Source organism: Amia ocellicauda, chromosome 15, assembly GCF_036373705.1.
Source record: "Amia ocellicauda isolate fAmiCal2 chromosome 15, fAmiCal2.hap1, whole genome shotgun sequence".
NCBI classification, from domain to species: Eukaryota; Metazoa; Chordata; class Actinopteri; order Amiiformes; family Amiidae; genus Amia; species Amia ocellicauda.
Genome location: NC_089864.1, coordinates 27,397,344 through 27,418,184, shown reverse-complemented (window position 1 = coordinate 27,418,184; position 20,841 = coordinate 27,397,344). Strand labels below are relative to the sequence as shown.

The window sequence follows — 20,841 nt, the reverse complement described above, 5'->3', positions numbered from 1 at the left end:
TATGTGTCAAAGTAACATCCACATGAATGGCTGGACCCAAGGTTTCCCAGCAGAACATTGCCCAAAGCATCACACTGCCTCCGCCGGCTTGCCTTCTTCAGCAATTTGAGCTACAGTAGCTCGTCTGTTGGATCGGACCACACGGTCCAGCCTTCGCTCCCCACGTGCATCAATGAGCCTTGGCCGCCCATGACCCTGTCGCCGGTTCACCGCTTTTCCTTCCTTGGACCACTTTTGATACAGTGAGGGAAAAAAGTATTTGATCCCCTGCTGATTTTGTACGTTTGCCCACTGACAAAGAAATGATCAGTCTATCATTTTAATGGTAGGTGTATTTTAACATTGAGAGACAGAATAACAACAAAAAAATCCAGAAAAACGCATTTCAAAAAAGTTATACATTGATTTCCATGTTAATGAGGGAAATAAGTATTTGATCCCCTATCAATCAGCAAGATTTCTGGCTCCCAGGTGTCTTTTATACAGGTAACGAGCTGAGATTAGGAGCACTCTCTTAAAGGGACTTCTCCTAATCTCAGCTCGTTACCTGTATAAAAGACACCTGTCCACAGAAGCAATCAATCAATCAGATTCCAAACTCTCCACCATGGCCAAGACCAAAGAGCTGTCCAAGGATGTCAGGGACAAGATTGTAGACCTACACAAGGCTGGAATGGGCTACAAGACCATCACCAAGCAGCCTGGTGAGAAGGTGACAACAGTTGGTGCGATTATTCGCAAATGGAAGAAACACAAAATAACTGTCAGTCTCCCTCGGTCTGGGGCTCCATGCAAGATCTCACCTTGTGGAGTTTCAATGATCATGAGAACGGTGAGGAATCAGCCCAGAACTACATGGGTCGTGGATGGGTATTCCAGCATGACAATGACCCAAAACACACAGCCAAGGCAACAAAGGAGTGGCTCAAGAAGAAGCACATTAAGGTCCTGGAGTGGCCTAGCCAGTCTCGAGTTGCCAAACGTCAGCCTCGAAACCTTAATGACTTGGAGAGGATCTGCAAAGAGGAGTGGGACAAAATCCCACCTGGTGGCCAAGTACAAGAAACGTCTGACCTCTGTGATTGCCAACAAAGGTTTTGCCACCATGTATTAAGTTGAAGGGGTCAAATACTTATTTCCCTCATTAACATGCAAATCAATTTATAACTTTTTGGAAATGCGTTTTTCTGGATTTTGTTGTTGTTATTCTGTCTCTCACTGTTAAAATACACCTACCATTAAAATTATAGACTGATCATTTCTTTGTCAGTGGGCAAACGTACAAAATCAGCAGGGGATCAAATACTTTTTTCCCTCATTGTAGGTACTGACCACTGCAGACTGGGAACACCCCTCAAAAGCTGCAGTTTTGGAGATGCTCTGACCCAGTCATCTAGCCATCACAATTTGGCCGTTGGCAAAGTCGCTCATCACTGCCTAATATATCCCACCCACTGACAGGTGCCATGATAACGAGATTATCAGTGTTATTCACTTCACCTGTCAGTGGTCATAATGTTATGGCTGATCGGTGTATATATGCCCATTTAATGGTCACACATCGTAAGAAAGATGTAGAATGTTGTGTGAGTTATAGATAATTTCCCCTGGAAACAAACTCACAGGTATCCTATAGTGCATCCTATAGGGATGCAGCCTTTTTCTAGAATTGTCCTGTAGTTCAAATCATTATATTATTATTTAAATTACAAGCTTACACATTGTGAGCTCACCAACAGTTCTGATCTTCTAAATCAGGTGTAACATAAGTGACATATGATTTGACTTAATGAAGAGACCCCTGCCCAGCCTGTATCATTAATTAACTTTAAACTTGATTTTACTCAGTTACATATTCCATTTAGGGATTATGTATGGCACGTTCAAGTTGGGTACCCTTTGACACATCATCAAAGGGTACAATGCGGTCATTGTAGTATAATTACATGTAAATGTAGGGCTAATCATGTGTCACAAACATTCAAAATCAACCCATTAAAATCTCCTTCATGTCATACTCTGAAAAACGTGACCATATTCTGCTTTGAAAATTAGCTAGGGTGAACTCTATTCCTGGAAGGAGACAGGTAGTGGTTTCAAATCTCCTTACCAATTCAAACAGGTTTCAGGGATCACCTTCCAACCCACTTTAATCCTGAAAAGGTGTTGATATTAGAGTATATTCCACACCCTGCTTTGCCTTATTCCTTACATATCAAACATGTACACATATGACTTAAAAGAACAATAGGAGAATATGAGGAGAATTATATATATATATATATATATATATATATATATATATATATATATATATATATACCAGGGGTGGCTAACCCTGGTCCTGGAGAGCCGCAATCCTGCAGGATTTCCAAGTCTCTCTTAATTACCAATCAGTGGATATCTTGAACACAGGGACTTTTTGCCTAATTAAGATCCATAGTTGGTTCAATTAAGCAGTTAACGATCTGGATAAAACAAAAACCTGCAGACCCTGCGTCACTCCAGGACCAAGGTTAGCCACCCCTGATATACACTTAAAATTGTGCATTTTCCTACTATAATATATCATTATGAAAAAGACATTCGTAATCAAATATTCAAATCGATACACAAATAGTTGTTAAAATAAATTGCTACTATACCCACATCTTCCAAAGATCAACTAAACTAAGTGGTTTATCTGCATCCCAGGTGGCATAGAGTGTTTATTTGTTCTAGTCCTAATTTTTATTATTTCTTCTAACATTTTACATTGGAAATCAGCATTTCCTACTTTGCTACTCTAGTTTGCCAGTGTCTGTCCATACTAATTAACTAACTGATTCCAGGGAGAATGTTGGGTTGTAATGCAATCCAGACTCTCTGAGAGAGAGAAACAATCATCAGTTTGGAAAAGGCACCATGCATGCAGGTTCTGAGACTTGATGACAAAGCTGTGGATAGGTCTTTCATTGGGGTACAAGCCCCATCACATGCATTATCCCTTGAACTACCTTCCTTTTTGGTTCTTCAGCTATACGGCTAAGCAAAGCATTTTCAGATTCTGATGATTTACTTTCTTTTGGAGAATTGCATTGCAACCTAACATTCTCTTATAATTAAAAAAATTATTGGAACAGTATACCGAAGCTGTCATAAACTGAAAGTATGGAAAGGCCTGGGAGACACACATGCAGCTATTTAGGGTAGTTTATTAACCAGCAAGTTACATAACCTGCAGGTAAGTACAGGACACTCTTTCATGGCGCTTGTGATATTTAACATACTTAGTGTGAATAACATAAGGAGTATTAGATAAAGAAAAAACAGAGTAACATTTATTTAAGTATCTATCATAGTAACAAGAAATCACTGCAGGGGATTATTGCCCTAAGCATCAGAGCCCAAGGACTGTGAAGGATCCAATGCTGAAGTGCAGATGGTCCGAGGACATCCAGCCAGAACAGCATGAAGGTGTTCAGAATAGCGAGGCCACAGCACAGATGTCTGACAGTGGCAGGCCCCTGAGGAGGGCACAGGATGTTGCCACACCACTGGTACAGTGGGTTAGACCCTCAGCCAGACACTAAGACCTATCAGCAGCTTTGATAGAAGGTCTCAGAAACATTCGTAGAGTATTTTCCATAGTGATGATTACTTTTAGAAATTAATTAAAGAACTGTATGTAATGGCTAGATGCAACACATTGTGTTGTATTTGAGACTTACCAGTTTCTATAGCTTTTGGGTTCTTATTTATCCAGTTGGGAATCACCAATGCAGAAAACATGGAAAATCCAAAAATAAAGAGATTCCGGGATGAATTCATATCTGCATACTAAAACATAAACAACCAAACAAGGAAATACCAGATTAAATTAAAGAATAAATAAAAATAAATATATACCTTTTCACAAATTGAAGGTAGAAAAGCCAGGAATTGATCATGATTAATAGTAAATTAAATTATAACATTTTTCTTTGATATTGTATGATCATAATAACTTCTTTAAATAATAGGATATATGCCAGACTTCTATGTGGCTTACAAAACCCTTTTTCTTAGGTTCTTAAATCCCAATTCCTATTCATTATCTTGAGTATGCTTCAGTGTTGAGTAGCACTGCTCAGTTACTGATGTCTCTCATCACACCAGTGATGGAAATCAAGATGGTTGGTTAGCTTTCCTCTTTCAGAGAGATAACCTTTCATATTGCATACACTTGTGCATTTCATACATATGGAAGGTTTGAAGAAATGGTGCTCAATCCCTGTCTCACAAATATTGACACAGAGATTGAAAAATTATTTACATTTATTTGTGGAATGCTTGAAACACTTAATTTAATCTCTGGAGAGCTTTGAAATATATAAAGACCAAACAAGATTGTATGTAAGATTGTGTGCTTTTCTATTGAACACAAGAGAAAAAAATTATATCTTGTTCAAATGATTTTGTATGTCGTGCACACAATTGAATTATTTTATGGAAACGATTCAGTATCTTGTGGGCACAATTTAGTTAACTTGTGAGAGCGATTAAGTATTTCTATGCATGCACACTATGCTGACAATAAGGAACAACTACAAAATCTAGATCTCATCCCTGTGTAACAAATCTTAAATCTTCCACACAAGATGTTCAATTGTGTGCATGAGATACTAAAACATTCAGATGAAATCCTTCCCAAGATCCATACTTTTCCAATACTTACCACAAGTTAAGTATATTAGCAGAAATGCTTTAAATCATCTGAGTATGGGTGACTTCACACAAGTAGACTTTTCTTTCTTTTTTAATAGTTGGCATGATTTTCTTTGTCATGCAGGATGTAAAATTGATCCTCCCATATGTTCTCAAATTTTAGAATGTCTTTGATTAATTCTATTCATACCTACCATATTAACATTTATGGCAAGTCATAATCATTATATATTGAACCTCTTTGTTTTTATTAAGATTATGAATCATATTTTTAATACCATGTATAAAGCATTACAGATATATTATTGGATTTTACATTCTGCAATAGTAATGTTGCAAAGAAGAAGAAACATTGAATTTTAACAGAAATGATAAGCGTTTTTGTCCCTTGGCTATGAACAAAGCTCAGTCTAGATTATTTTATTAAAGTACAGACAGTAGAACTACAGGGCAAAAAAGATGCTGACTGAAAGCCCTTTTTCAAATAGAAAGTAGGACAGACTTCCAGAAGAGAATTCTAAGTATGTGGAATAATCTACTAGATGAAGTTGTAAGAGTTAAGATACTTGGGTCATTCAAAAAATAATAAATAAAGAAATAAATACTGCCCCCAGGCTAGCCGTGTGCCAGAATAGAACACGGGGCTGAATCGTCTCGTTTTGCTCCTCAGTGAGGTCTATGTCCTTGTGTTCTACTGTACAGCAGTATCTGTGTGGTTCCCCATTGCAAATGCCAGGAAGTGGCAAACAGAAAACTTCCATCAAGTGAATTAATTGGTGATTTGGTGGCAGGTTTCAAATATTTATGTAATTTTGGCATAACTCATGTTACATTATTTGCTGTTTTTCCATATGTTTTTCATATAAGAGAAAGAGATATTTTGTAGTAGTGGGGAATTGTAATTAGTAATTCCTCCTTGACATGCTGACTATTTTAGTTTTCTTTTACTGAATTTTTTGCTAGCCTTTGTCTGCATTGGTAAATACCTGTAAGTTTGCTACTCCAGCAGCAGAAATGACTCCAAACATGACTAAGAACATCCCTCCAATCACAGGTGCTGGGATTGTGGTGAAAATGGCTCCAACTTTCCCAAACATTCCCATAATTACCATCAAGATCCCACTGGCAACAATCACCATGCGGCTACCCACCTATATGGAAGGAATGACAGCAGACAAGCCAGCACTGAATTTCTAAATCACTCTTGAATATTAAAGGAATCATTTACATGAACAAGGGGTAATCCAAACAATGCAGGCATAAAATGCAAACGACCTTGCTTGCTTACTTTGCACAGCGTGCTATGTCATCTTAATCGCAATGGAATTATTCAATATGCAAAATCAGAGAGCCACAATTATGATAAAACTGATCACAGTAAACAGTAAATATGTAGCCTAAAGTGAGGTGAGTCGGAAAACAGAAACCAAATGCTGCATTGCTTGTTTGTTACAGAGCTCAAGTTTTAATTGTTGTTCCAACAATAAATATTTATTATTTTACTGCTTTGTTCGTGGCCCCATTCTGTCTACACACTGTTCACTCATCTCACCACACTTTCCCCAATCGCGTGTGCAGGCGCGTTATGTTGCATGCTCCCCCCCCCACTTTTTACCCATAGACCCTAGACCAAGGGGGGAGTTTGTAACAATAGCCTTGAGATTAATCCCAAACCTGTCAAATAATGAAATACAGGCTGACATTGGCATGACCCTATAATGTGTTTAACAATCCTACCAGCTGGAACATTTTTTCCAAATCAAATTTTATAAAGCACACTTAACAGGATAGTAGTCTTGTTCTTCTGTGTTAATGTTATTCTTTCAGTGCAAAAAAAATAAAAAAATAACTTGGTAATTTAAATGAGGCTAGATAAGAAATAACCTATAATGCAAACAGGCAATAACATATGCAAATGTACATGCTTACCATTCTTATGCTGCAAAAAAGAAAGAAAAACCCAAATGCTGGATTTGTTTTATACTGTCTTCAGCACAGACTTATTTTAAAATAGGATGCTGTATAGTATTGAAACTTACAGATATTAATGTGCTATTTACAGCATATACAAAGAAAAAAACAGGGTACAGGTTTGTAGTTTTTTATTAGCCCCTGTGTCCATTTCTTTCTAAATCTGGCCCTTACACATTACAATGTATGGATATGATCTACATATCAGATTGTCCTAATATGTCTTCCACTGCAGCAATTATAATAATAGTAAAAGGTGCAGCCAACTTTGGAGTCTTGCAAGATTCCCGCAATTGCACATTAGTTCAATAGTTCCTGCACTATAATAAAGATTCCAATAGTTATTAAAACAATTATATGCCTTAATATTATGAATTTATATTTGTTGCTGTTTTTTCAGGAGGAACAAGCCTTATTGGCTAACAAAACAAGCTACCTTACACAACTAAAATTTTAAAATGTAATTATTTTAAAAAGCTATAGAAACACATAGGCCTACTGATAAAATAATATAACAGGATTGTTAATCACTTTTTCTCCATACACTGAGGTAAGGTAATCTAAAGTTTACTAATTTTAGTACTATTTATTTAGTTGGCTGTTGTAATAGTACAGGTTTATACTTGCAATTAGTCAGGTCATTAAAATACTTAAATGTTATATGTTAAATTAAATGGTTGTATTTTATTTTTTATGTTTAAGAACTTCAATTTGATATACAGTATAATACATCATTTTATTCTGCCCCTAGCTACAAATAATTTGCTGAATTCTATATGATATGCATTAGAACTGTTATAAAGCATTAGATTAAATTCCAAAAAAAAGATTAAAGGGTTTTGTGGATCCCAATGTACTGTACCTCTCTTTCTTATCAAATTCCCACAAACAGAAAATGATGCAGGCTATGTACTCCTGAGATAAATGTCCTGTACAGATGTTTAGTAATAACTAGGATATTCTTTGATAAATGTAGCACAACAAATGCTGTCAAAATCATATAATGTATGTCAGTGGTTTATGAGTACAGTATAGAAGGATGTAGAATCACTTGTGGCAGACCTAACCTAAACAATCTGAACATATGCATTTATTTTTACATTTTCTAATATATAAGACAACAAAGTCTGTCTTGGCTAAGTAACCATATTTCTCTACTATGATGTCACTGAACTCAAGACAGCTCTAATACTTTGTTTGTGTTGCATAGACAATATTAAAACTAATAAAACTATACAGCAAAATAATAATAATTATAATGAATAAACCCCATATGCTTATACAGTTAAGCCACCACTTTAAATAAAATATATCTATATTTATTGTGTGTGTGAAACATTTCCCATAGTTGTGATTCAATTTACATTTCCCCTCTAGGCTCAAACAATCCTATTCTTTTAAATGAGCTAATCAATGCTGTTTGTGGAGCAAACAGCAAATCCATACTGTAGGGAATTTCCATGGAAGTAGAGACCTTTAGGGGCTTTCAACAAATCTTTGAATTGACCAATGTTTCGTTATTATGGGAGGAAATATTGTACAGCTTCAAGAAAAAAAATATTTTAAATGATTGATGCCTGAATTTGTATCAAACGTTTTATATTAAGAAGGCAAAATTTAATTTACATGGGATATCAAAAATCAGCAGCCCCAGGCAGCCCGGTTTTCAAATGCGATCTGGGTTTACTTGCTTATGGTACATTATGACACCTTAGTCTCATTCTGTGTGATAGATGAAATCCTCCTTCTTTTCTGGTTTATCTGTGAGATGTTCTCAAACCAAGGAGTAGAGGGTTGTCTAACAAAAAAGGCAGATTTATACATTTTTCGATTAAACCTTTGTAACTTGCAAACAAATCTCTTGTTTACAACCCTCACTAATGATTGTCCACAATATCCATGTCTGGTCAGCTCATGCTCTGAATATAGGTAAAATTAGTCACTTTCAATCTTTAATATTATAAGCGTTGTTTGTAAAAATTCTCTTTAGATCTCACAGATTCATGGACACTGCACTAACCTTAGTGATGCCCAGTGCTCCCACGTTCTCACTGTAGGAAGTGGTCCCATTGCCTGTCCCCCATGCTCCTGCCAACAGGCAGCCAATGCCTTCAATGCCCACTCCTCGGTTAATGGCATGTTTGGGTGGAGGAGGCGCCCCGGACAGTCTTGCACAGGCATGGTAATCCCCAACAGACTCTACCATGGAAGAGATCACCCCTGCCAGGATCCCAAACACCCCTGCAAGGCTGACAGTTGGAACACCCCATTGACCTGATAATATGATATGATAAATCAATCAATAATATCTACATTATAGTTGTTCAAAACTGTAATTCATATTTTGAATCAGTCAGATTAATTATGGAATGTGTTTTTTATTTCTTTCTTTATCTTTCTTAAGTGTTTTATTGAACCACAAATAATCAATGGGAAGCCATGTTAACTAATAATGTATTTTTAATAAAATAATTATAATAGCAGAGGTGAGTCTTGTTTATACTTGACATTGCTATAGCTATCTGAAATCTGTAGTCAGGCTCCTTACCTGGGTAAGGAAATCTGAACCAGGGTGCTTGGGCCAGTACATCTCCTTTCAGATCTGTGCGAGCAAAGTGACCATAGTGCCTGGAGTCTGATGGGAAGACATTGTACTCAGTGAGGATATAACAAACAAGCCATGACAAGGTGATTCCCAGGAGCACCTAAAAAAAAAAAAAATCATAGTGACCCAGAAAAAAATGGATGTTCATGCAGAGTTTTTCAGTAGGCAACTTTTTTACAGATTCAGTTAATGTTGCAGTTCTAACGGAGGTAACTACATGATAGTCATTTTATAAGTATAAGGATATGTAACTTAATGTTTCTAATAAAGGTCTAGTTGTTGTTAATTCATTGAATTATAAATGCAGATAGGAATGGGAATGTTATTTTATGGAGGTGGATATTGAATGTATACAGAGTGGCCTTAATTTATGCATGTATGCAAGAGCCTTCCTCTTAAACTCTTTTTAAAGTACATTTGTTTAGTTATTGAATCATTCTTCATTGCATGCACACATAAAACATACAAATAAAGCTTGCTTGAAATTGCAGCTGTTGAAAAATCTCTCCAAAATGTTTTTTAATGTATATTTAAGCTTTCAATGTGTTTTATCTGAAAGCCATTCATTTACAAATTAAGGAGAATAAATGGAAGATGAAGATAAGCATTTTAACTAATCTCAGAAAGCATATTGATAGAGAAGAGTAACACTTTTCCTAGTCATTCAACCACATCAGAGATCCATGGTTACAAACATAACATGATTCAATTTCAGATTCATACCACTAGCAGTATTCTCATTATAAAATACATGATGTTATCTCTTCTGTAGTTCTTTTTAAGGGGTTCTGCAGCAAAATATATTTTGCTCCCCATTTTGTAGCATTAATTGCAAACATATATAATCTAGCATGTGTAGCATGACAAATTGTGGGATAAAATCTTTCATGGCAAATTGTGTATCCAGTGCTGATAATGTTTTTATTTGCTTGTTGATCAATACAAGGAATGAAGTCAACTGTACCGAGGAGCTACCATATTAGTTATTTCATATTAGTTATTTTTAGGTCTAAATATATATATATATATATATATATATATATATATATATATATATATATATATATATATATATATATATAAAAGATGGGGTTCTACAGTGGGATGGTATCTCTGAAAATGTATCAAAGAAACAATTGTTTTGTGTTTTCAGTTTTTTGGACACAGATATATAGATAGCACTATAAGTATAATATAATATGGTATGTATACACTCACCTAAAGGATTATTAGGAACACAATACTAATACTGTGTTTGACCCCCTTTCGCCTTCAGAACTGCCTTAATTCTGCGTGGCATTGATTCAACAAGGTGCTGAAAGCATTCTTTAGAAATGTTGGCCCATATTGATAGGATAGCATCTTGCAGTTGATGGAGATTTGTGGGATGCACATCCAGGGCACGAAGCTCCCGTTCCACCACATCCCAAAGATACTCTATTGGGTTGAGATCTGGTGACTGTGGGGGCCAGTTTAGTACAGTGAACTCATTGTCATGTTCAAGAAACCAATTTGAAATGATTCGACCTTTGTGACATGGTGCATTATCCTGCTGGAAGTAGCCATCAGAGGATGGGTACATGGTGGTCATAAAGGGATGGACATGGTCAGAAACAATGCTCAGGTAGGCCGTGGCATTTAAACGATGCCCAATTGGCACTAAGGGGCCTAAAGTGTGCCAAGAAAACATCCCCCACACCATTACACCACCACCACCAGCCTGCACAGTGGTAACAAGGCATGATGGATCCATGTTCTCATTCTGTTTACGCCAAATTCTGACTCTACCATCTGAATGTCTCAACAGAAATCGAGACTCATCAGACCAGGCAACATTTTTCCAGTCTTCAACTGTCCAATTTTGGTGAGCTTGTGCCTCTTTTTCCTATTTGTATTGGAGATGAGTGGTACCCGGTGGGGTCTTCTGCTGTTGTAGCCCATCCGCCTCAAGGTTGTACGTGTTGTGGCTTCACAAATGCTTTGCTGCATACCTCGGTTGTACCGAGTGCTTATTTCAGTCAAAGTTGCTCTTCTATCAGCTTGAATCAGTCGGCCCATTCTCCTCTGATCTCTAGCATCAACAAGGCATTTTCGCCCACAGGACTGCCGCATACTGGATGTTTTTCCCTTTTCACACCATTCTTTGTAAACCCTAGAAATGGTTGTGCGTGAAAATCCCAGTAACTGAGCAGATTGTGAAATACTCAGACCGGCCCGTCTGGCACCAACAACCATGCCACGCTCAAAATTGCATAAATCACCATTCATTCCCATTCAGACATTCAGTTTGGAGTTCAGGAGATTGTCTTGACCAGGACCACATCCCTAAATGCATTGAAGCAACTGCCATGTGATTGGTTGTTTAGATAATTGCATTAATGAGAAATTGAACAGGTGTTCCTAATAATCCTTTAGGTGAGTGTATATACGTATACAGCAAAGGAGTATGTGTTGAAAGACAAGAAACTATGTACTTAAGTATTAATATTCTCATACTTTGCAGTCTATATTTAGGACCTATCAGACTTGCCACATCAAATATAGTTTCCAGACAGAATAATAATATATAGCCAATTATCTGTGATTGCAGAAAATCGGTAATCGGTTATGTGCTACAAAAAAACAAAACAAAAAATTGAATGAATGTGAACAATAACCAAGTTATTATCTGTAACTTAGCTCCTGAGAATTGATTCCAAGATTCCTGTCTTCACCATCACAACTCCAAAAGCTATGTACTTTTCTGTTTTTTATGCTGCAGGATGTGGAAGTTGTATGCACACTGCACTCCCACAAAAGATTGCTTATACACTGCTTCCCTCTGGAGTCTAAAGCCTGTAATTCAGTCAGTAGCTTATCCTGGATAAGGTTTCCTGAAGGATGTGGAAAATATATTATTCTACTCTTGAGATTGCCTGTTGAACCTCTTCCTTGCAGCTGCTTGTAATAAAAATCTTTTGATTGGAGGTACATCTCTCTGGATTTCTGTGACTCTTCAGATATTGTAAAAACACATATTTTTTAAAATCCTCAAAAAAAAAAAAAAATGTTGACCCCTGTGCTTACTGCAAAATAGAGCTCTTAATCCCAAGGATATTGAATTCATCTAGAAAATTAAGTTGGATATTTTGTACTTACTGGTAGAATCTGAAAGATGTACACTTTGGAGGTGTGGAATTTCTTCGTCCTATTATAAGTTGGTATAGGCACAGGTATATGGCGGAGGTACTGTGAAAACAGGACAATCAGCGCTATTGTCCTGCAGATAGTAAGGCAAAAATGAGTACCAAAGCAGCAAGTAAACAGTCATAAACTTAAAAGGTAAAAAGTAATATACACTCACCTAAAGGATTATTAGGAACACCATACTAATACTGTGTTTAACCCCCTTTCACCTTCAGAACTGCCTTAATTCTACATGGCATTGATTCAACAAGGTGCTGAAAGCATTCTTTAGAAATGTTGGCCCATATTGATAGGATAGCATCTTGCTGTTGATGGAGATTTGTGGGATGCACATCCAGGGCACGAAGCTCCCGTTCCACCACATCCCAAAGATGCTCTATTGGGTTGAGATCTGGTGACTGTGGGGGCCAGGTTAGTACAGTGAACTCATTGTCATGTTCAAGAAACCAATTTGAAATGATTCGACCTTTGTGACATGGTGCATTATCCTGCTGGAAGTAGCCATCAGTCTGGCACCAACAACCATGCCACGCTCAAAATTGCTTAAATCACCTTTCTTTCCCATTCAGACATTCAGTTTGGAGTTCAGGAGATTGTCTTGACCAGGACCACACCCCTAAATGCATTGAAGCAACTGCCATGTGATTGGTTGGTTAGATAATTGCATTAATGAGAAATTGAACAGGTGTTCCTAATAATCCTTTAGGTGAGTGTATTAGGGTTGAATATATTATGTAAATCTTAAGATATATTTGAAAAATTTAAGAATAGAACAAATTAACAGGGTGATTTTCACACAGATTTCACTGAATAAATGGTTTTTGACTGATTTAAATCAACAGAGTTGTGTGTTGACTTATTGAACTCTATAAAAGTAAAAACCCACATATTTTCATACATAGTTTGAGATATTACTGATCAGCTTGGATGATCATTAAATACGAACACACATTGATGCAATGCCCCAGTGCTTCCCTGCATCATTCCCAGCTGAATCATACAGTGAAAGCCCAATGAGAGAGATGGTGGGTGCGATGGTCAGTGGGCCTATAAACTTCATGAAGAGGCCGATGAGACCAGAAAATCCAACAACAATCTGGAAACAGGATGCCACCATGATAGATCCCTGCAGCTATAGGTGAAGGGGAAAACAAGTTATGCAGAGTAACATATGAGAAGTCCATTTTAATTCAAATCAAGCATCAGATAAAGACCTGAACTTGTGTCATTCTCTGGCAGCATGAAGTAAAATAGTAAATTATATTTTTCAAATCTGTCAAATCTGAGTCTTTACTTGAACACCTTTCAAATAAACTAGCAGTCAGTATGAAAATAATTTGTGGACATAAACAAATTGGTTAAAATGTCCAAATGATTAAGCAAATATTATATTTTAGTTTCAATATTAATTTAAAATCCACTCCACAATATAGGGTATATTCATACGTAGAACAGGTGTGAATTTGTGATGAGCATATGGGAGGTCCTGAGATTTTATGTCAAAGCTGCTAATAGGCCATTCCGAGAACCTGCTTCTGCTCCAGATTCCACTGAAGTAAAGAGCTTTCACCTCCTTCCTAGGGCTCAGGTACTAACTGTACTGTTCTGTCAAGTATTCGATGTTTGAACTTGCTCCAGGACTGACTCTCTTTTTTTGTTGGTCTTTTTCACCAATTCCCAGTGAGTTCTTATTTGCTAGCTTTTGGTGGAAAGCCTAGTTTTAAACTAGATTAGTGAGATTCTAATACTCTTAGTATGTTTACCTTTACAAACCAGTATATATATTAACTTATTTTTCATCTTGTAAATATATTTAAAGTGGGTATGTCTTTATTGGCAATGGGCAGAAATATGTAAATCAAAATGTAGTTCACCTCTCGAATCCTGCTCTGCCATACTTCTATGTACTCAGGGGAGCTAGTATTAACAAGGCTAGCATTGTGAGTCCATGCTGGACATCTCCATTCAGGCATACTGAGCACAGCCAGAGATGGGGTCAGGAAAGTAAATGTTCCCCCCTGGAGAATGGGCAACCTGGAATATAAGAGAATATGAATGGTTACAAACAAGAGGTGGTGGCCTGAAACCATCTTCATTGCTTGGTTTCTAGAAATCAGTTCCAGAATCTTATTTGGATGTTTATTCAAGAATCCTAGGGATTAGCTTCAAACCACTTGGGATAGGCAGTGTTCTACAGACTTCCATTACATTTATATTTAACATTTATATTTCACATTTATATTTAGACTAAATATTTATTTAAAAACTATATTTATTTTGTGACTCAGAGATTTAGGATTTAGTTAAATATTTAATCAAAAGATAAATATTTATTTTTCAAAAACAGAGATTAAACATTTATTTAAAAAAAACGAAATCTTTATAAATGTGGAAAAAACGTCTTAAGTATTTACTAAATGTGGACAAAAACACAAGGTTTAAGTTAAATGTGTGAAAAAAGACACTAATTAAATAATTAACTCCCTTTGCAATTGCCTTATTTCAAATACAGTTTATTTCAGTTTCTTTAACCTATCTATGTGTAATATGTATTTGAGACTTGGAATAATTCTGTAAGCTACAGCTACTTTGAATTCTTTCCAGGGCACCACTATCCTTTTTATAAGACAAGATTAAACACAATATTATAAACAATTTCTTGTTACAGCAGTGTATATTTGTAACATTAATCCCCAGTCCTAATCTACAGTCTTTTTGCTTGCTTGTTTATTGCTTCCTCAGAATTAAAAAATAAAACAAACAAAAAATGGATTTAAGGTACTCTGGAGAAATAGTGCAATTCAAAGCACATTTCTCATATTTTATCTCAGTTACAAGAAAAATGCACTTTGGCATGGTTGCCAACCTTGGCTATGGCCTGTAGCTATTTTTTCTTTGTACTGTTATTTCAAGTAAAAATCATCTGAGGAAATATTAATCAAATCCAGCCAAAGAACACTGGTATCAACAAGCATATCTCAAAACGTTCTTGAGTTTAAATTACACAGTAAATTGATGTAAAGGAATAATTTTCCAAAACGTTCCTATTTCTCATGAGGCCTAGTTGGAGCTGTTATATGATTGTGGAAGTGTGCAACTGTCATGGTCTCTCAGGGGAGGACCGCAGAGCAAGGGAGTTAGGACCTAGGTGCAGTGTTTGTAGAGTTGGCAGACAGGACACAAGGACTAATCAAGGACGTGGTCGAGGTCACAGGCTATGGTCAAGATCAAGGAGGTCGAGAGAGAGAGAGAGACAGAGACACAGAACTGAGAGAGAGAGAGACACAGGACTAGGACTAGGACTGGGAACGAGAGAGAGAGAGCAAGCGAGCAAAACAGGACTGGGAGTGAGCACGCAAGAGAGAGAGGAGAGGCTGGGGCCAAAGAGCTAGGGAGACCAAGGAACCAGGCTTGATGACACAGGTAGAACTGATGACACTTCGCCCTGAGTAAGGGCAGTGAGGGGTTTATAAAAGGAAGCAGAAACTAGAAAGGCAGAAGCAGGACCAATGAGAGCAAAGGAAAGGAACAGAAGTGCACAAGGGTGTGAGAGGAATGTTAATTGAAAGATCAACAAAGGAAAGCAGTGAAGGGAGAAGGAAAAGGCAAGGGAACATTGGCGGCCTCTAGTGGGGAAAGAGGGTAAGGGCTTGGAACCACGACAGCAACTTATACATCTATAATTAAAAGTGTACTTTTTAATATGAGTGAAACTCCTCAGCAAGCTTACAGTAAGGAGTGGGGGGGGGGGGGCTCTAGCCATTGTTTTGCCAATGTTATGTCAATTTATACACGATGAGTGCACAGATCCAACATTCAGAAGGCACAATCCTTGCCCAAAGAAGAGTGCATAAAATAAACTGACATGATGATACCAGAGTTTGTAGACACCCCAAAATAAATTGCTAAAAAAACTAAAAAACATTACAACATAAATTAAATGTTTAAATATGTATGCAACTGTGCTGATTATTATGCATTTATTTGTATTTATTTTTAGGAATGTATGGTGCACAAAGCATAAAATATTCTTGTTCTTATATCAATTATTTTTAATTTATTTCAGTTACAGAATTATAATCTAGTCAAAACAAACTCTTATTTTCCACACAATATAATCTTATAATCTTAAACTTGCTAAACAATATGGATACAACCATTTTAAGAAACTTCAGAATACTATTATATTTCAAGCCTAATGTTGTGGTTTCCAGGCTGTGTAGCTGGACACTCTATTAAAACCTGACCTCTGCTAAAACAGGTCAACACTGAGCACAGCAGGAGTAATGAATCTGAGGAATCTGGATTATAGTGAACTGGATTCCTACCTAATTGGATATACATTCTAATAGAAACTTATTACCGCAATAAACTACTGCAACTATTCAGAATGTAAGCATTTTGGACAATTGAAAGAGTACTTTTAATTGTCTATAACAATGTTGAGTCATTTCCCTAAAGACCCCAAAACTCCTAAAAAATAATAATAATAATACAAAAAAATATGGTTATACTGCTTTTTATGAAATGGAACAATAGTAAAATATGTTTAATTTTGGTGAAGTTTAATTATAAGAGAGATATTTAGTCACTAAACCAGCTGATAATGCTGGCAGGTATGATTGGGAACTCCATCTATACTTTAATTACAAGATATACACATATTTATGTTGTTAAGTGTGTAATGTATATTGTGGATTTAAAGTGGAAAATACAGTGAAACATATATTGTATAATAAATCATCATCACAGTCAGAACCTAATTAATTATTGTAGCCATCACCTGGCTAAATGAAATGGTTTGCTAACCAAATGCTAACATATAGTACTATAAATAGACAACATTACAAGGGCAACAACATTACTATAAAAAGCATCTATATGTTGACTTGGGGCCAGATTAAATCAAAACTTTCATCCACCCGCTAATAGAAAACTACACAACTATCCACAATAGCGGTTACATTTATGATTAGAAGAAAGTGGCATCTTACTAAAAATGAAGCACATTGTGTTTCCCTGCTCCACCTATAAACAAGCTGCTGTCATCCCACTCCTCAAGAAACCAACCCTTGACCCCACCTCTCCTCAGAACTACCGCCCTGTCTCCCTACTCCCTTTCCTCTCAAAGACTCTCGAGCAGGCGGTCCACTGTCAGCTCTCTGCCTTTCTGTCCCAACACTCACTCCTTGATCCTCTGCAATCCGGCCTCCCTCTCCTCAGTCCTCATCCTCCTTGATCTCTCCACAGCATTTGACACTCCATCCTCCTCTCCTGCCTCGCTGGCCTTGGAATCTCGGACTGCTCTCACCTGGTTCTCCTCCTACCTCAGCGACCGGCCCTACTAAGTGACATGGCGAGGACCCTCACCTACCGCTGTCTTGACCACACTGCACCAAGTTACCTTCAGTCCCTCATCTCCCTATACATCCCTTACAGACCACTGTGGACTAACTCTGCCTCCTCTCTACTCCCCTTCCTCCAGAGCCCGCTCCTTCTCATCCCTGGCCCCCAAATGGTGGAACAACCTTCCCACCGAAGTCAAAACAGCAGAGTCCTTGACCTCCTTCCGGCGGTTACTCAAGACACATCTTTTCAAACAGTACTTGTAATATTAGTCCTTTTAATCCCCTGTAAGATAGCACTTCACAACATTTTACCATGCTTCTTGCATTACTAATACTTTTATTATTGATTGATTTCCCCCTTCCCGTAGCCCTTGACTGTGACCTAACATCTTGATAGCACTGAGCTTTTACTTTCCAGGATGTATGACCTCACTTACTGTACTTACCTGTGTAAATTGGAACTTGCAAAATGTATTAGACTTTGAATTGCTTTGTATAATGTAAATTTGAATTTGTAATGTTTGTACTTAACTGTATTCTTGCACTTTGTATTGCACTTATGTTGTAAGTCGCCCTGGATAAGGGTGTCTGCCAAGAAAAAAATATAAATAAATAAATAAATAAATAAATAAATAAATAAATAATAATAATAATAATAATAAACCCTTCACTCACTCCCAGTCACTGCAAAGTTTTGTCAGTATTTACTACATCTCCGAGCAGTCTACTCATGCCTTGTTATTGCATTGTATCCTTGACCTCCTGATTTACTTCCCGACCACAACTTTGGACTTCCCTTGATTCTCTGTTTGCCTGATCGCCCAACCCCTTGCCTGTGACCACGACGTCTTTGCCTTGCCCTTGATTGCCCTGTCCTCCCGGTACCTGACCCACGCCAGTTTGACCATCCTTCTACCACGCACCGCAACTGGGTTCCCCTGTTCCCATGCCCCACGGTACGTTACATTACCATTCTATTTAAAGCAAGGGTGGCAAAAACAGGACTATTTGTAAACCTTCCATTTTAAATGTTTGTTTACTTCTTTTTACTTTATTTTGAGCATTGTATTTTATACATACACAGAGATACCACCAAAATATCCAAAAAGCCAGGTAAAAGTAATAAACATGATAAACTGCCGTGGTGTGTAGCACATTATTGTAGTAGAGAAAAAAGGAGTTTCAAGTACAGATCAGGCAACCCATAATAATTATCTCTTATTGTAGTCTTATCTCATATATAATTATGTGTATTGTAATAGGGATTGTAATAAAGAAACCATGACATAAAATCCTTAGTACTATATAAACACATTTTAACTCCCTGCCCAATATCAGCTTTTCAATCATTAGAGAATGTCAGTAATAGAAAAGAGAATTAACAAATTGGAGGTGGAACGGGATGGCTCCTCTACTTTCTGTTAATAATTGATTTATTATTATTTATTTATTTATTTATTTCTTAGCAGACGCCCTTGTCCAGGGCGAATTAAAAAATATAAGAGCAATACAAAGTGCAATAATACAGTGCAGTTCAACGCATTATACATTTTACAAATTTTGAATTTACACAAGTGTATGAAATATACAGTAAACAATATATAAGGTCTTACATCCAAGAATGTAAAAGCTGATAAGTGTTAAGTCAAAGTTAAGAGCTAAGAGAAAGGGAGCATAGGGGAAATCAAAATAAACAATACAAGTGCAAGTAATGCAAAGGCAAGAGTATGACAAAACATTGTAGAAGTGCAAACTTACAGGAGAATGAAAACGATTTATGAGAGGCATAGCACAGGGGCATCGCTACACTTCAGCTCACCCGGGGCTGACAGTGATTTCTCCGGTAAGAGCGGGAAGGGGGGGTGCAGACACTGATTTTTCCGGTAGGGGGGGCTGGGGTGTGTGCTGACGGTGATTTCTCCGATTTGAGCGGGGGGGAAGGGGATGAAAACAACCGGGGATATTACTAAGAGATCCGGGGCTTAAGTCCCGCATGCCCGGGTCTAATGACGCCGATGGCATAGCATATCTCATCAAAAACAAGTATGGAAAACTTAATTGGTCATTTTCAGTCAAATCTAATTACATTAATCAACATTTTCTGTCTGCTGATTAGATTCATTGCAATGATCTGAGGGCCCTCAATCTGTACATTTATATAAGATCAATATTTCAGAGAACTAATGTATTCAGAAAACTGAATCAGAATGTTTTTTTTTTTTCCAAAATTGTAATTTTCTTTGTTTACATGAAAGTCCTGTTAAATGTGCTGGTAGAATTTAATATATGTGGATGTATTCAATGCAGAAATAGTAAATAAAATGTGGGTCAGAGTTTGCACATGTGCAGAACACTTTCAGAATAATATGATAGAAAGTTGCTGATGTTGCTTTTCAGAATATAGGACATTTCTGGTTTAATTTCTCTATATAAAAATTGGAATATATGAATATATATATATATATATATATAGTGAAAACTGTGATTACATTATGTTTGATATTATCTTAAAGTAATTTAATATAATATATAATGGAGAAAATACCTTAAGTAGTTATAGAAATACATATTTTTACTTTATAGGCTAACACAATTGAGGCTAATAGGACACATTGATGTTTCCATTGTGTTTTTCTTTTGAAAAATATGTATTTAACGTGTGCACTGTTTTCCCCTAAACCCTAACTCAGGGTGCTTTGTAGTTATCAGACAATCAAAAAATACAAAATTATCAGCAGCATTGAAGCATTTACTTCATAAGCCTAAATCCATTGTGTCACTTTTCTAGTGCATTTATTATGTCTATGAAATTTTCAGAAGTCAAAAGGTTAAAATGTATTAAAATCAATGCAGTTAGAGCAGATGTTTGTGCATAATGACTATTATTGTTGATTCATTAAATAAATGTAACAAGTTTAACCAAGTTGATTCTAACAAACAGTATCAGAGTAAACAATTACATGAATGGCATATGGCTAAATCATTCATGAGAATTTGTTTAAAAACTTAGTAGCAATGGAGTTTCCACTAGAGGCAATTGCAGAG

At 36.7% G+C, this 20,841-nt stretch overlaps 1 protein-coding gene across 1 annotated transcript in view; it reads right to left on the bottom strand.

The window, feature by feature from the left end:
- Nucleotides 1-20,841, bottom strand: part of slc23a4 (solute carrier family 23 member 4) — a 34,812-nt gene that overhangs the window by 4,549 nt on the left and 9,422 nt on the right. Inside the window, exons 4-10 of the mRNA XM_066724597.1 lie at nucleotides 14,323-14,482; nucleotides 13,399-13,580; nucleotides 12,401-12,521; nucleotides 9,206-9,362; nucleotides 8,678-8,931; nucleotides 5,673-5,837; nucleotides 3,711-3,819 (exon numbers count right to left, since the gene is read on the bottom strand). Of these exons, the coding sequence (XP_066580694.1) occupies nucleotides 3,711-3,819; nucleotides 5,673-5,837; nucleotides 8,678-8,931; nucleotides 9,206-9,362; nucleotides 12,401-12,521; nucleotides 13,399-13,580; nucleotides 14,323-14,482 (1,148 nt within the window). The remainder of the gene's footprint in view (nucleotides 1-3,710; nucleotides 3,820-5,672; nucleotides 5,838-8,677; nucleotides 8,932-9,205; nucleotides 9,363-12,400; nucleotides 12,522-13,398; nucleotides 13,581-14,322; nucleotides 14,483-20,841) is intronic.